The 16,967-nt window shown below is 35.7% G+C and overlaps 4 protein-coding genes and 1 non-coding gene across 5 annotated transcripts; 3 read left to right on the forward strand and 2 right to left on the reverse strand.

Annotated features, from left to right (window-relative positions):
• Positions 1 to 3,659: 3,659 nt before the first annotated feature.
• On the forward strand, positions 3,660 to 4,918 carry LOC18047913 (glutathione S-transferase F6). Its single transcript, XM_006444210.2, has 3 exons — positions 3,660 to 3,888; positions 3,994 to 4,042; positions 4,154 to 4,918. Exons 1-3 carry the CDS (start codon positions 3,739 to 3,741, stop codon positions 4,594 to 4,596), a joined length of 642 nt encoding a protein of 213 aa, XP_006444273.1. The 5' UTR covers positions 3,660 to 3,738; the 3' UTR covers positions 4,597 to 4,918.
• Positions 4,919 to 6,546: 1,628 nt separating this feature from the next.
• LOC18048991 (pentatricopeptide repeat-containing protein At2g33760) lies at positions 6,547 to 8,348 on the reverse strand. The gene has a single exon (XM_006444212.2). The coding sequence runs from the start codon at positions 8,299 to 8,301 to the stop codon at positions 6,901 to 6,903; it is 1,401 nt and encodes a 466-aa protein (XP_006444275.2). The 5' UTR covers positions 8,302 to 8,348; the 3' UTR covers positions 6,547 to 6,900.
• A 73-nt stretch (positions 8,349 to 8,421) lies between these two features.
• TRNAG-CCC lies at positions 8,422 to 8,492 on the reverse strand. Its single transcript has one exon. It is a non-coding gene; the product is annotated as a tRNA-Gly (tRNA).
• A 71-nt stretch (positions 8,493 to 8,563) lies between these two features.
• On the forward strand, positions 8,564 to 10,186 carry LOC18048992 (dephospho-CoA kinase). Its single transcript, XM_006444213.2, has 3 exons — positions 8,564 to 8,704; positions 8,878 to 9,023; positions 9,655 to 10,186. Exons 1-3 carry the CDS (start codon positions 8,597 to 8,599, stop codon positions 10,091 to 10,093), a joined length of 693 nt encoding a protein of 230 aa, XP_006444276.1. The 5' UTR covers positions 8,564 to 8,596; the 3' UTR covers positions 10,094 to 10,186.
• A 4,384-nt stretch (positions 10,187 to 14,570) lies between these two features.
• On the forward strand, positions 14,571 to 16,062 carry LOC18048993 (heavy metal-associated isoprenylated plant protein 36). The gene is made up of 3 exons (XM_006444214.2): positions 14,571 to 14,709; positions 14,791 to 14,866; positions 15,004 to 16,062. Exons 1-3 carry the CDS (start codon positions 14,653 to 14,655, stop codon positions 15,729 to 15,731), a joined length of 861 nt encoding a protein of 286 aa, XP_006444277.2. The 5' UTR covers positions 14,571 to 14,652; the 3' UTR covers positions 15,732 to 16,062.
• Positions 16,063 to 16,967: the final 905 nt, after the last annotated feature.

Below are 16,967 nucleotides of genomic sequence, written 5' to 3' on the forward strand. Positions count from 1 at the left end.
AATTTCTGCATAGAATTTATTCAATAAAAAAGTATCCAAATAATTTTTTAGAGTATAAATACTCATCCAAAGATAAAAGTTGCATCAAATGTGTGAATTTTTAAATATATATTTGGTCGGGTCCTTTAGAAAGAAAAAAGAAAAAAATAGTTGATTTAGTTGAACAACCCCAAGGCAAAATGATTGTCGTATTCACATTAAATTTCAAATCGCGATGAACGAAGATCAAAGTGGAGCAATCTAAGATGTCTATTCTTCTTTGACTTTTCTAAACCATCAAATTTCAAAATTATTTTCTCTCTGTACACATTTTATTTATTTATTAGTTAAGCGTAATAATCTTGTTCAACCCCATTTCAGTTTTTGCCCTCAAAATCACACCGTCTGGAAATGATAAATTGCAATTTCAAAATAAAACTGTCGTACAATTTGACACATTCCATGTTGTGTAATATATGTCACGCAAAGGAACAAGAAGAAATAAAAAAACCCCTATTGTGTTGAATAGAAAAATCGTGAATTTTTGTAGCACCCATATAAGATGCATTTATACAAATTTTTTTAAAGCCAACTCTTTATTATAAAAATTCTAAGATGAATCAAAATACATGAAGATTGGTAGCAGAAGTGAGGGATTTAGTTTTGTAAATTTACTTGTGTTACCAATTTAAAAAATTCATTATTAAAACTTATCAAAAATTTTTACATTCTTAATCAGTTATATCCATTTTAATCTAAAATACCTTTCAAACAATCCTAATCAACATCCAAATTCCACGTAAGTTTCATTACCCATAACAACGTCTCGTTTAACGATCAGTCCCATCCCCTTTGCTCAGAAATTCATTGGCCCAATCGTCTCTTTCACCCAATGTCCAATTGGTTAACAAAGCATTACATTTTCTTCATTTTTTGTCGTTTGCTTTTAAGATTAAATCTTGTTTAATGGCTTGTTGGAGATTTTTTTTTTTTTAAAATAATAGATGAGCAATAGATTTGTTTTTTACTTGAGGATTTATAATTACTTTATCATAATGGTGTTTGTTAAATATGACACAATAAATGTTTGTTAAACTGTCTCTAAGATTTTTTTTTTTTTTTTGTTGTGGTTTAATGTGCTGCCATTCTCTGTGATATTCAATCTAAAATTATTTGTAATGAAGTTTGTTGATATTATTTTATTCAATTTGTTACAGTTGTCGTTACCAGTGCTACGATGATGGTACCATCACCCAAGTGATGTCAATGAATAATGGTACAATTGCTTGATAGATGGGTGCCATCGCCCAAGTGATGGTTGCACGAGATGGAACCATCGTCAGGTAGAATGGTGCCATCGTCCATATTTGACTTTAACATGGGAGATTGAAGCCATTGTTTTGCTTTAAGGATGTTTTGGTTCAAAATGAGTATAAATGGTTAAGAATGTGAGAAATTTTGCTGTATGATTGTTTTTGGTAATAAGTTTTTGAAATTGATTACATATGTAAATTTGGCATCTAGTTTGAGAGATAATTTTTTTGTGGGAAGAAAATTGTGAAGTGATGTAATAAAGTGGAAAATTAGGAGGTTAACTTCAATCTAACAGAACGAATAGTGAGATTTCAGTATCAATCCAATTAACTCTTCTGTAGGAGGAGAGAGTAGTGATTGTAAATGGTGATATGCTGCTAATGCAAATGCAAAACTGTAGCATTTAACTAGCAGGCCTTTATAATTAATTTCTTGAAATTCTTTGACCCTGTCATGCATAGTTATCCAATTATTCATGTTGTTCAGCAACCTCAGTGAGGCAGTGTGGCGAATGAAACTCAAGAGAGAACAGAGGAATTAAAGACAGTGAATCGCAAGACAAATAATTAAAAAAAATAAAGAGTAAGTTCGGAAACTTTGAATTTCATTGAAATTATGTCATTAAATTAATTTAGCAAATTTATATATACCCCCCTTTATTTTTCTTTTTCTTTTTATGGTTTTAAGAAGCCCATTTTCAATTGCCAATTAAAAAATCTATTTCATTTTTATTATTAAAAAAAAAAAATTGAGACTGGCTCGCGTTGTCCCCCTCAAAAGTCGCCGCGAATGACGTTCAGTAACATGCACCGTCATTGTGTTAAATATTACTCACACTGGTGACCTAAAATATTAAACAACCAACTCCACTGTAACCATCACATAATTACAAGCTCGTGCATCGGCACCCAGACATCCATCTTTTGAAATTATGTGTAACCAACTCCTATATTTCATTAAACAAAGACCGGGTCACTTTAAAGTTTAAAGTCTACTGCGAACTTGCATATGATGGCGACTTGCTTTATCTGACCTCAAACACCTGTTCATCATGTAACAATTTTGATTAAAATTATCTACATGCAACAGCTTGTTCGCAATGCTCTGCGGACCAATCTAACACCAAAACGTGTAGAATGATAAGATCAACGATGACTGAGGCAGACTTTCGACCGACACATGAACAAGCTCGGTAGCTACTCTTCTTTGACTTCTCCACTATCCCTCATTTTAAATAAATGCGGTGGAATGTGTATTATTTTATTATTCTAGAAAATGGAGAAATATATTGTAACATTTTTTACGGAACGAAGGGTATGTCAAAAATCTTGAGATCCCCAAGTGCATGACGTAAGACTTTACGTAAAATCAATCAAATCGGCATAATCTAGAAATTATGCTTAGTTGTTAGTATATAACTAAATTTTTCGTTGTTTGTAATAAACCTAATTAATTGTACTCTATGCCACTTAAATTTTTACTCGCAGGGGTGGGCGCCCGTTTGATTTGTATGATTAATATCAACTGGTGACCTCCCCTTGGTATATTGTATGATTAATATCAAAAGAATGCCTCATCAGCTGGTGACCCACTTCCAGTGCACAACTTTTGATTAAATAAATGATAGAGAAGGAACAGTTGGATCGGGTAATTTTTAAAAATCTCCTTTAAAGTTTGAGCTTGTTACAAGTAGACGGTGAAAATCTGTTTATTTATAAAAAAACTCTCTACCGTCAGTTAATTTTAACATTGACCGTTAGTTGACTGTGCAAAGATAATATTACCCTTAACAACAGTTTGTAGACAAAAATAACTAAAAAAAACTAAAATTGTTGGTTATTTTACCCTCTTTAAATTATTGATATTTTTTTAAAGTTCCTACAAGAAAGATAAAATTAAAAACTTAAAAAATACTCTTTAAATTATTGATATTTCCTTAAAGTTTCTACAAGAAAGATAAAATTAAAAACTTAAAAATAAAATAGTCATAATCTTTACCTATGATATTGTAAATCTTTAGAATTGACAATGATAAAATTGTCAAAAAATAGGGTTTGTTTTTTTCGCGCCAACAATTTTAATTTTTTTTTTAGTTATGTCAATCTACAAACTGTTGTTAAGGGTAATATTATCTTTGTACAGTCAACTAACGGTTAATGTTAAAATTAATTAACAGTAGAAATTTTTTTACAAATAAACAGATTCTCGCCATCTATTTGTAACAAGCTTAAACCTCAGGAGAAGTTTTTAAAAATTACCCCAGTTGGACCCTACGGCGTCGTTGCCAGCAACTACGGCTTTATTTATTATTTATCAATTAGAGCATTCTAGAATTGTGAATACTCCATTCCTTTATAAATAATGTTGAAGGTATTCTGGCTTTAGGCACCTCTCACAAGTCAAGTCACAACTCACAATAACAAGCGAGGGAAGGAAGACCCAAAGATGGCAGGCATCAAGGTCCACGGTTCTGTTTTCTCAACTGCTACGCAGCGAGTTTTCGCATCCCTCTACGAGAAGGAGCTCGAATACGAGCTTGTCCCCGTAGACATGAAGGCTGGTGAACACAAAAAGGAGGCCTTCCTTTCTTTGAATGTAAGTTGTGTTAATACCGACACTACTAACTCAGATCCTCCTATTAATTGGATATGGGAGCACAATCAATTTATACTCATTAGTTTCGTTAATTGATTGATGCAGCCATTCGGTCAAGTTCCGGTGCTTGAACACGGCGACCAGAAGCTCTTCGGTACGCCCACTCACTCATACTTATTATTGTTTTCTGCTTAATTAGTGGGTGCTAAATTTTATTCCTTACTTAGATTGCATAGTACTAAAAGTTCTTTTGGATGATGTACAGAATCAAGGGCAATCACCCAATACATCGCCCAGGAGTTTCCAGACAAAGGCACCCAGTTAACATGCCCAGGCAAGCCCATCGCCCCGTTATTGGTATGGAAGGAGGTGGAGGCACTCCAGTTCGACCCCCCATCATCGAAGCTCAACTGGGAGCTCGTGTACAAGCCAATGTTTGGAATGACCACTGATCCAGCTGCGGTTGAAGAAAATGAAGCTAAGCTTGCCAAAATTTTAGATGTTTACGAGGCCCGTTTGTCTCAGTCCAAATACTTGGCGTGCGACAGCTTCACCTTGGTCGATTTGCATCATCTCCCCAATATTAATTTGTTGTTGGGGACGCCTGTCAAGAAGCTGTTTGATGCACGCCCCCATGTTAGCGCATGGGCAGCTGATATCACTTCCAGACCGGCTTGGGCTAAGGTCCTTGCCTTGCTCAAACACTGAACACTCTGCCCGCTACCTACTAGACGTTAGTCGCTCCTCGGTGGTCACTTATCTTTTGTAATACCTATTAGGCTGGTTTTCGAGTTCGTATTCTCTTGTTTGGCGTTTGTCATCAATATTCTGCAGAATATTGATGCTTTGTAGTTTGTACTACCGCTTTTGTATTTCAACAGCACTGCCTCATATTCAACTTTGATGTTGATGGCTTGAGGTTTTTATTTTATCTATGTACCCTAATAAAACGAAGCTGGAGATATTCTGCGTATGGCCCTGTGTGTAAAATTTAGTATTCAATGAACGACTGTCCCAATGGGTTTATCAATTTCTGTTTCAAGATCTTGACCATGCAATGGCTCCCTTTCAAAAGATAAGAAATAAAAATTCTTCAATCTCAACACCTTAGATTTTCTTTGTTACGGAACGTGGATACGGAACTGGGTTGAAGACAAATCATTGAAGAGCGTGTTTTGACATAGGAGCGTTGAAAACCCTTTAACTGAGGATGCCAGTTGAAATCAGCAAGCTATGCCATTGATGTATGATATGATGAAACTGGACGGGATGGCTCTTACTGCAGCTCTTAGCTTCAAGTGTAATTAAGTACTCCATCAGGACATCCAAAAGCCAACATCCTGCATGTCGCACAAATAACTGTATGTATCATATCACTCATACTTTAAGCACTCGAGTGCTCGTTGGGGGAAAAAATTGTTTGCTAATCAAAACTTGATCATTCTGTTAGATTGGTCTGTCATATCATGGAAATGCAAGGGTATTATGCGTCCGTTTGGGCAGCTGCGCTGCCAGAACGCAGCTGCTCTCCACCTTATATTCCAGGGGAATATCCCCTAGAATATAGCATGGGGAGAACGCTCTCTATATCAAGAAAAGATAAAGTTCCTGTCAAACTTTTCACATATCCTCCTCCCGAAGGCAACCTCCCAGTTTTTTACTTTCTTGGAAGTGTGTTCTTAAATTTTACAATGTAGGTTTTCGTTTTTCTCACTGAAAGAGACCCTAAGATTGTGTATGTTTTGGTTGACAAGAAAACACGAACCCCTGGATTCAGCGACTGGTCATTTCAAATAGCCAATACTGAATGCTGAAGCTCCTAATGCAAAATGAAAACCAGGGTGTGATATGCACCTTTACCATTGATATAGGCACATGCCTAATGATTCTTGGGTTAGCTTTATTCTAGGCGATCAGCCATTTAACTGTCAATTCTCGCTTCTTGAAGACAAAGGTTTTGATGCAAAACGAAAGTAAAGAAGAACGAATCTTCTCTAAAGGAATTCTTTTATTATGAATCAACCAACCAAATAAATAGAATTCAACCCCATTTTATACTAAAATCCTAAATAACATGAATTTACCAAGCTGGGTAGATTCAAATTATTTTATCATAATAAAATTCTAAAGACAGAATTTTAGAAAAAACTTAAAATAAAGCACAAAAAAAGAAAAAAAAAAGCCCAAGTCACATCCTGTCCTACATCAAAACTGCCCAAGTCACATCGCATCGGGTTTGGATCTCTCAGCCTGTGGGTTATACTGATGAATGAACCCAGCTGAATGCCTAGGCAAACAGATGGCCATATTAAATCTCAGTGATTGACCAACAGCTTCAAAGACAATGTGGGATTTAGCTATGAAGCCAATTATTGGCAAGGCTGAGGTCCTCCCCTGGTAGAGAGAATGGTCAAGCTTTAATATGTCCATGATCATGAGACTATGCAGGCTGTGTTGACCTAAAAGTTGCTAGTTCCAAGACCATAATTCTAGCTAAACAAACAATTGCCCATTTCCATGATACTTATTTGTGAGAGCAAAGTATGACCAGAGGAATGAATTTGAATAATCTGAACTTGTATTTTAGGTTCACATAGCATACATAATTCGTCATCAGTATTACATACATTTAAAATTATAATCTGAAAATATGGAGTACCTTTAGCCTGAGATTCAACTCTTAATGATGAAAGTAGGCAAAATGTTGAAGCAGGCTTCTTTGGCTGAGAAGATATGGACATACTGCACTGCCCTCCTCTATACAGTAACAAAAGGCAACCGAAGGTCCACTGACGCAAAATGATGACAGTTAGTTAGATAATTTTATCAGTCCATCAGTATTGTGCTACAAAGAGTAACCCATCTGCTGGGTGTAAGACGGCAAACAGAAACTAAGCCCCTTTTATAATAACTTCAACATTCATGATCAGTCTTGATTGACGCCAATAAAATCTATGCAAACAGCTCCGCCCAAAGGTTTACTATCTCTGAACATGCAAATGAAATAGGGACTTATTGCGCTAATAGTTCTTGTGGTTCCAGTTCTACATAACTAGAGCCCAGGTCCTTCTTTAGTCCCCTCCCTTTCATTGATTCCCTCACTCTTTCAACATCACTCCATCTTCCCATTTCCGCATATAAATTAGATAACATGATATAGTAAGCACTATTATCTGGCTCCAGTTCCAAAAGCTTCTTTGCAACAAACTCACTCAATTCAAAACTTCTCTGATCTCTACAACCAGCCAGCAACGATCCCCACATAGTCTTTGTAGGCTCGAAAGGCATTTCGTTTATTAGCTTGAAAGCATTTTCAATATATCCAGCTCGTGCAAATAGGTCAATCATACATGCGTAATGATTTTTACCAGGTGAAAAACCATACTTCCCATGAATCATTGAGCTAAAAATCTCTTGGCCAACATCCACCAAACCAGAGTGGCCACAAGCACAAAGAACAGAAACCAGAGTCACTTCATCAGGCTTAAACCCTTCTTGCTTCATTTTATTAAACCACAAAACTGCCTCATGCCCACTCTTGGCAAGAGCTAGCCCTTTAATAACTGCATTCCATGTAAATACATTCTTCTCTTTCATGCCTTGAAAAACGTTTAGCCCTTGTTCAATCCTCCCGCATTTTCCATACATATCAATCAAAGCAGTCCCCAAAATCACATCCACTTTCCAACCTTTTCTCCTGATAGAATCATGTATCCACACACCCATTTCAGCAGCACCAAAACTGGCACACGCAGCCAATGCATTCACCATCGTAACACGATTAGGCTCCACGCCAGCATATTGCATTTGCTCAAAAGAAATCAGTGCATCATCATACATTTTAACACTCCTATATCCCATAATCAACACAGTCCATGAGACAACATCTCTCTGAGTCATTTCATCGAACACTTTACGACACTGGTCCATATCATGACACGACGCGTAAAGATTCAGTAGCGAATTTTGAACATAAATATCATTTAAATGACCAAATTTTACAACATGGGTATGAATTGCCTGCCCTTGTTTAAACTCCATAAAGTCAGACGAAGACTTAAGCACGAAAGGGAAGGTGTAGTTATTAGGCAAAACATAATTTCTAAGCATGTGGGTGTATATAGAATAAGGAATGTGAGGGATTTGGGAGTGAGAGAAGGCTTTAATAAGAGAGTTGCAAGCGAAGACATGGGGTACGTGCAGCTGGTGGAAGAGCAAGTGTGCTGTGTTTAAGAGGTTCAGAGATTGGCAAGCTGTTATAAAGTAGGAGGCAACAGTTGCGTTGCAATGGAAGTTTTGGAGGATAAGTTGAGCTTGAATTTGGTGAATGTGACTTGGGGAAGTGCAGGTGGTTAAAAAGTAGATGATTCTTTCAGCAGCCGGGCTGTTAAGCTGTGGAATTGTTACTCGCATTGATGAACGTTGATTAGAACGGAATGTTTAAGTAAATAATAAATCATAAGAAGATGGATCAACCACGAAAATATAGAATTTGTAATCTTCAGAGCCAAAAGATATTAATAACAAATGAAATGCGCATCCGGGGAATCGAACCCCGGTCAGTACCGTGGGAGGGTACTATGATACCACTACACCAGATGCGCGGGTTGTACGAGGACAAACGTTTAAGCTATTTAAAGCAATTAAGTCAAAGTCCAATGTCAAAAGCGGAGGAGGCAAGCAAGAAATCGGCGAGCAGGAGACAAAAATGAGGATAGTGGGACTAACTGGAGGAATCTCATCTGGGAAGAGTACAGTCTCCAATCTCTTCAAGGCCAATGATGTGCCCGTCGTCGACGCCGACATCATCGCTCGTGTAAATTTTTTTTTCCTCTCAATTTTCTGCAACTAATTGAAGTTTTTATTTTTTTTCTTTTTTGGGAGAGGAGGTTCTATTCGTTTGGTACTTCTTTTCTTTTCTGAAGTGTTATGAAAAAGTTCTGGTTGGAGTTAATTTGGTTGTTGAATATACAAATCATTTGTTGGCAGGATGTGTTAAAGAAAGGCACTGGTGGCTGGAAAAAGGTTGTTGCAGCGTTCGGAGAGGATATATTGTTGCCTAATGGAGAAGTTGATAGGTCAAAGCTCGGTCAAATTGTGTTCTCCGATTCTTCCAAACGTCAGCTTCTTAATGGGTATGGATTTCCATTCTGCAAAAAAAAAACTGTTCAACTGGTTCTAATCTGTATGTCTAGTTTGAAGCAGTTCTCTCTGGACATGTTAAACTGGTTTTAGTTCCAAATTGGTGACTTCGAACTGGATCCTAGTTTCAGTCTGCACTGCATTAATCACTCGGCTGCCTTTGGTGCTTAGAATTTATATTAAAGCGGCATCTAGCATTCATTTTCATAATGGTGCTATATTGAGTTCAATTCTTAATCACCTGGTGTTGATGGCATTAAACTTGGCGCCATTGTTTGAAGTTTCCTTATAATCATGAAGCCATATCCCTTAAATTTCTGATGCCTTTTCTTCTGAACTGTACTGGTTAAATTTAAGGGTTCATGAATTATATAATGTGAGACGCCATAGAATCCTTTTTCCAGGTGGACTGATCTCTTAGTTAGTATCCCTTGGTTTCGGGGTGGACCCTTTGACTGTATTTTATTATGTACGCTTAGGGAATAATTTTCCTTTTTTTGATACACCTAGGACATGGATTCTATATGAACCAATAGATCGTAACAAGTCGTTACTAGTAGCAACAATTTGTTAGAAATGCAAAACTGCCTTAGTTTTAAAATTTTGTTGTCATCATATTTGTAGGCTGTTGGCTCCTTATATATCCTTGGGTATCTTCATGGAAGTTCTGAAGCTCTGGATTAAGGGTTGTAAGGTAATTGTCCTTGATGTACCTTTGCTATTTGAGGCCAAGATGGATAAGTGGACAAAGCCGATTGTCGTTGTATGGGTTGATCCTGATACACAGCTTCAGCGACTTATGGCCAGGGATAGAACGAGCGAGGAGGATGCTAGAAATAGGATAAATGCTCAGATGCCACTAGATATAAAAAGGAACAATGCGGACATAGTGATCAATAACACTGGAACACTTGATGACTTGAATGAACAGGTCCGGAAGGTATTATTTGAGATCAAGAGGCCCCTGAATTGGACTGAATTCTGGCTTTCAAGACAGGGAGCCTTATCAGCTCTTGTTTCTGTCGTTGTAGGTGTTCTTATTTTCAGAAAAGTTTCATGGTAATATTTTACGCCATTGATGATCATCTCAAACTTATAGTGGTTGACACTTACCATTGTATTTTGTTTGAATTTCATTCCAACAGGATTTATCTTCCGTCTTGGCTTGTGATTTGTGCTTCTTTTGTTCACTTGAATAAATTAAAATGCTTCCATTTGTTCAATTATGTGGGTCTTATTACTGAAATTTCTTTTAATTCCCTTTCGTAGGACTTTTAATTTAAGTTCCAAGCCAGATTGTGTATGACTAACGAAGACTAGTGGTACTAAATGGTCTTTGAAAAATAAGATGATTGTGAGAAATTCTGTGCATGTGAAACACCTGTTTAATGATGTGCTTCTTGAGTAACACAAGATGAAATGCCATTGTATCAGTTTAAGTGAAAGTCTAATGAAGAAAAAAGTTCTTATCATTGAGGAGCACTTCTGTTCATTCTTTTCAATGAAGCGTAGACTGGACAGAATTGAATAGAATCTCTTCTCTGCTTTCTTCAATGAAGAGAAGTGAAGTTCTTTTAACTTTTAGTAACTAACATAATTCTCCACTAATTGTTTGTATTTGCCTTTAACTCATGAAAAACAGATATATAGCTCAAAACAGGTTTTATGATTGATTTTGTTGTTAAATAAATGCTGGTTCAGTATCCCGTGGTGTTTGCATTCTATAATTACTATTGAATACTAATCCGCAGGCAGCCTTTTTCCTTGAAATGAATTACTAGTTCATTTGTGCTTGAAACTATACAGGCTATATTCCAAGCAATTGCTTATGTGCATTGGTTGTCAATTCAAAGTTAACTTAAACCTTACTTTTGATATTCGCCTCGCAGATTTTGAACCGTTTCCTTGGCAGTTAATACTCCGGGATTGTTCCAGTTCATACTTGTTAGTCAACCAAGTCCTTTTCAAACAAGGCTGTGTTACTTGTGTACAGCATTAAGATCATAGCAGCAATCAGATATTAACTTCTGTTTTTTTTTTTTTTTTTCTCTCTCATTTTTCATTTTAAGATGTGGATACCTTTCTTATATTTTTACTGATTTAGAAAGAAAATAAATTAATAGTTATACAAAGTGGCAAGTGTTGTCATATCTCACTCTAGCCTAAAAGCTTGGCAAAACCATTGGTTTATACAAAAGTGGGAGATAAGCTTGAAAGTTCAGTGCTAAGTTTTTGTTGTCTTCGCATTTGCTTGAAAATTTCATTGTCATCTTTTATCTAATCCTGCTTTTCCATTTCGTTGTTACATGGAGGCTTTCTCCTGGAAAGTATTAACAGATAGATAGCAAGCAATTTGCTGCTTCATTTAATAAAGCCATGTCCAGCATCAGCCCGGAGTTGGCAAGCATTGTGGAGGCTATAATAATTTATTCTCCAGATATATATATTATGCTTAAGAAAATCTTAAGTTTTGAGCCATTAATCTTGCGTTTCTAAACAGACACATGCTTAAGCCATGGCTAGGAGTGGCAAAACGAATTTTCAAATCGAATTTTCACGAATCCTAAACGAATTTTGTCAAATTCTGTCAATTTGAATTCAAACAAATCATTACTATTCGATTCATTTATTAAACAAATCATAAATGAATATCAGTTTGATTCATTTAACAAAATCACTAATTAAATTGAATCAAATTTAGATTTGTTCAAATACATTTATCTATAACTATAACATTTATATATCAAATAATAATTTCTAAACAATAAAAATCAAGCAAAATAAGTTATAGTAAGAATTAAAATCTTCAAACAAAATATTGTGAAACATAGTGACTTCTTTGCATAATTTAAAATTTTCATTGCATCAATCAATAATGAATCTTAAACTAACGAATCAGTCAGTTTAAACCTATATTTGATTTATTTAGGTAGCGAATCAAATCAAATTCAACTAATTTATTAAACACATTAACTTATTTAAATCTAAATCCATTTAATTCAAATCGAATAAAGAAATTCTAACTTATATTGTCACCTCTAGCCATGGAAAAGATTTCAAGGTTGCTGTGAAAGCTTCAACTAGTTGCTGCTGCCTTGATCGGATCTACCGCAGTTTGCAACTTGTCTCCACAAATTGCGTGCGCGCGCACACCCACAAAAGACAAGAACGAGAGAGAAGAGAGAATGCCACACTGTTTCCAAGTTTATGAATTAGTGAACAGTAACTCCCAATGAGCCATAACCACTTGTATATTTTTGGCTGAGTATAGAGATTTTCCTATGTTCGTATAAAAATGTTCATCCTATAATGAGCTAAAATAATACAATTAAAAGCTATATTTAATCATAATATATTATCATATAGGATATAACAATATTAAATTCATTAATATAATATTTGATCACTTAATAAATGAGTCTACAAAATTACTCCTTAATATTTAACATTATTTATGTATTAATTTAGTAAAAATATAAAATATTTTTATTTTATCTCCTTAATATATTTTTATAAAATATAGATTTTATTCCATAGCAGACAAAGAAGCTACAGCTAATTTTTTTTATTTTATTTTATCTCCTTTTAACTGCAGATAAAATGTCCTTGAGAGCTTATCACTTACATATTCTAATTTGGTCCATTAAACTTCTGGCTTCAACAACATCATAGTACAATTGCGTAATGGGGTGAGTATAATAATTAATTACTCGAAATGGTCAATTAGTAATTGAAGTTCCTTGGAAAAAAAAATTACACCAAAGTGTGGCAAGTAATATTATCATGGAAATAGGTTATGGTATAGCAACATTAATTGTATAATGCGCACTTGGTTAATTTTCCAATCATCATTGATTTCAAACATGAATTGAATTGTTGGAAGATTAAATTTCTGAACCAATTAGTTGGACTGAATTGAATTGATATGATAATGTCCACAAATTGGATGGCTAGCTGCTTTAATTTAACGGAGGTGGGACATTCAACTGTTTTATATATGAATGCTCTACAACTTTCCCAGGCTAACCCGAAATTCTGCTCTGTCGAAAATACATGCATCAGATTTGTAATCAAATAAGCACAAATTGCCGAAGTCAGATAACTAGAGCAAGGTCTTGTCCATGCTTGGTTACTCTTCATTTGCTAAATTTTTATTTTCTCCAATCATTATTTGCCCAGTCCGTAATTCCACTAAAGCTCTGAAAAAGTGAAGCAAAAGCATTTGCTCGAAGATGCCCCAGTCGTCTTTTCTTAATCTCTATCAATTCTCAATCACAATTTTTCCAAGCACGTACGATTCCCCTGCCCCATTTCCATATTATTACTGACAATAGGACGAGCCAAGTTTATCATTTTCGCTGATAACAGAAAAAGTAATAATTTTTAAACTAGCTAGCTTGATTAACTATAAAGCCATAAAGGTTTTAATAAGGACCGTCCGATGAAAGCTGAACTGTCAAAGCTGTGATAGCTTGAACCACTTAGTTAGTAGCCCCAATAAACTGAAGTGATCATCGTAAAGTGTGTGTGTGTGGGGGGGGGGGGGCCGGCGCGGGGCGCGGTGTGTGTTAATTAATTGACTGCTATGTAAATGCTCTGTTCTCTTGCTATTAGGTACTAAACGATGTCTTTTTAGAGGAAAAACAAAAAGATTCTCACTTTCTCAGTGTATGACTGAAAAGTTTTGATGGGGTTTGTATCAACTTTGTATTGAGGCATTAAGAGCTACCGTCATCACAACACGCATAGTCCTAGCGAATTTGAGTTGCAAAGGTTATAGATATTTTCTATTTTCTATTTTCTATTAGTGTGTATGTATGTATGTATATATATATATATATATATAGGATCCCTCTAAGTTACATGCATGTACCTTACAATCCTCTCACACGAATAGTGAGTGGACCCACATCATTCACTATTCATATGAGAATGGTGTAAGATACATGCATGTAACTTAGCATTAGCCATATATATATATATATTTTCCTCGTTGATGGATTCTTGCTTAGCATGCAAAAGAGAAAATTTCGTGGGAGAAAGTATTTGCATAAAGTTCTCAAATTTTTTCTACACCAAAAAATAATAGCCAATCGGATGATGAGCTAATTTATCTACAGAGGGGAAGAAATTAAAGTTCCCTTATTAGCCCCTCTCAGACGAAACAGCTTAAGATTTCTAGGTATCCAATCTGAAATATTAATCTATTTGGTGAAGTGATCTATTCTCTTTATAAACCCAAATATATTTCCTTTAATAGTTAACGTAGCACACAACTCAACAATTTTGAATACATCAAAGTATTTAAATGGAGATAATATCATTTTTTCATTAAAGTTTAAATTAATTAAATTTTTTTGTTAATTTTTTTTATTTATATCTTTCAATTCGAATAAACCATAAAAAAATTAGTTAGATTTCACGGGGTAGAAATAAATCAATCCAAACAAGTTGCAAGGGGACAAGATGACGTGGCAACCATACACCAAATACTTTCTGATTGGCTTTATTTATTTATTTAACTCAATTCCTCTAAACCCTCCGCCCACAAACTCAATTTCTCAAATTAGGCAGCTTCCCTTTCCTTCCTCTTCAGTTAAGCGCTCTCTTTCACTCCCTGAGATGGCAGCCAAAGTAGCTGATGATCAGCCTCCACATCCGCATCCGCTTCAATTTCAGGTTAATAAATTAATTTTCATTTCTCAAACCAAACATTCATTAATTTCTTTCTAATCTTTCCACTGTTTTAACTACGTACAGACATGGGTGTTGAAAGTGTTAATCCACTGCGAAGGCTGCAAGAAAAAAGTCACGAAAATTCTTAAAGGGATTGAAGGTATTAGATAACAATTCTACCATATAATACGTACTCTTTTAATATTTCAATTTTCAAGTAGCTAGCTAGGTGCATGTTTCTATATTTATTTGATTTAAATTTACAGTTATATGATTCTTGATGATATATATACTCAGGTGTGTATACCGCGGTTATAGATTCACAGCAGCATAAGGTTACGGTGATTGGCAACGTTGACGCAGAGACTCTCATTAAGAAGCTTCTGAGATCAGGAAAACACGCCGAGCTCTGGCCGGAGAAGAAGGACAAAACATCTGGAAAGTCGAAAAACAATGACAAACAAAAAGAACTTAGCAAGGATGGCCAAGAAGTACTTGATGATCGTCATAAGGATACAGCAGAGAAGCCTGATGAAAAATCCGGTGACAACCCACCGGGAACCGGCATAGAAGGTCAGGGTGGGAATGGCAGTGGAGGCAAGAAAAAGAAGAAAAAGAAGGGTAATTCCTCCGGTACTGGCGGCAGCGGCGAAAATGTTGGCAATGAACCCGCAGCAGGCATTACTGGTTCTCCGGCGGTCGCGGCAGCTGTAGATCCCATTCCATCGGAGGTGGCCCCGATTCCACGTCATCAGCAACAATACCCCTCCCCGTCATTTATGCAACAGGAACACCCGCCCATGTATTATCCACCTCATCCAGCTCCATTGCATGGAGTAAGTTACAATACGACATATCCTACTGCTAGCACATCGTATTACGCCCCTTCCATGCATGCCTATTATAATTCCTCCTATCACCGACCGGGCAGATACATACCGCCTGATCCTATCCATAAGTTCACTGAAGATGATCATGGTTATTATGACAACGATGAAGGAACTGCTGGATGCTCAATTATGTGATCTTATAGACTGAGTGATCTCATCATGCATAGCTCTATTCTATATATGTACACAAACATTATTACGCGTTGTGGTTGGGGTGGAAGCAAGAACTAACTAGTTTTGTAAAATTAATAAGAAGGTTCGTTGTGTGCTTTAATTTTGAGGGTTTTTAATAGACTGCGTTCATTTAGCTTGTTTAGTTGGTTGAGTTTGCTTAAGCGGCAGGTCAGTATGTAGACTTGTATTTTGTAAGCTTACGTAAATTTGTAGGTCCTGAAAAAATTTCCCTTTTTCCTGTCTCTTGTGTCAGTTATGTGTTAAATGATATTATGCAAGCTACCGTGGTAAAATGATCATCTACTGATCTGATCTCTTTTGAATTTTGTAAGATCTTTTGTCATGTGTCTTTTAGTAGTAGTGTATGGATAAGATTCAACTTTTTTTTTATTTTTTTATTTATTAACTAATAATCAGTAATTGAATTATTTGCTCAAGACATGATCAAATTAAGGGAGAATCCCGATCTACTAACGTGACCCTAAACCGACGACTGAGGATATGAATATTAATTGTGTTCCACATATTATATCTATTGTATATAAGTTGAAATAATTTGCGTACGTGCATTGTTGCTAGAAATTAATGCATCGAAGCTATATATGTTTAATATATAGGCTGAACAATAATTGTGTTGCCATTTTTTTCCTTTCTTCGGGAATGCCTAAAAGTCTGATCTTTTTCACAAAGCAATCTCTTTCTTTAATTTGGTTGAAACACCTTTGTACTCTGTAGATGTCTTTTGCTCTCAAATTAAAATGCGAGACGATATCAGTGGGGCCAGCTCCCACTTTCAACAGAAAGCCGGTTCGGTGCGCTTTGATTTCATCTTCTTTTTCCTTTATAAGTCTCCACATTTGACAAATGGGTCCAGTTTTGCCCGTAAGAATTTCTATCCCCAGTTTTTTATGGTTGTTGAAATATCTAGTCATATAATTTAGAAAAGATTTTGCGTGCCCACCAATATTTGTATATCGGTTCCTGCTTATACATAAAAAATTGTGATACTAATTATTTGAGTTAAATCCAAAAATGCTTTCCGTGATGTTAAGGCATGCACGTTCACGAACATTAACAAGTTAGCTAGTTGAAAATGAGCCCCCATAATTACATATATGAACTAAAAAGATATAGAATAACCTTAAGTGCCAGATTGGCTCACAATGAGATCATAATCATATCAAAAAGTGCTTTTGA

Source organism: Citrus clementina, unplaced genomic scaffold (assembly GCF_000493195.1).
Source record: "Citrus clementina cultivar Clemenules unplaced genomic scaffold, Citrus_clementina_v1.0 scaffold_3, whole genome shotgun sequence".
Taxonomy (NCBI): Eukaryota; Viridiplantae; Streptophyta; class Magnoliopsida; order Sapindales; family Rutaceae; genus Citrus; species Citrus x clementina.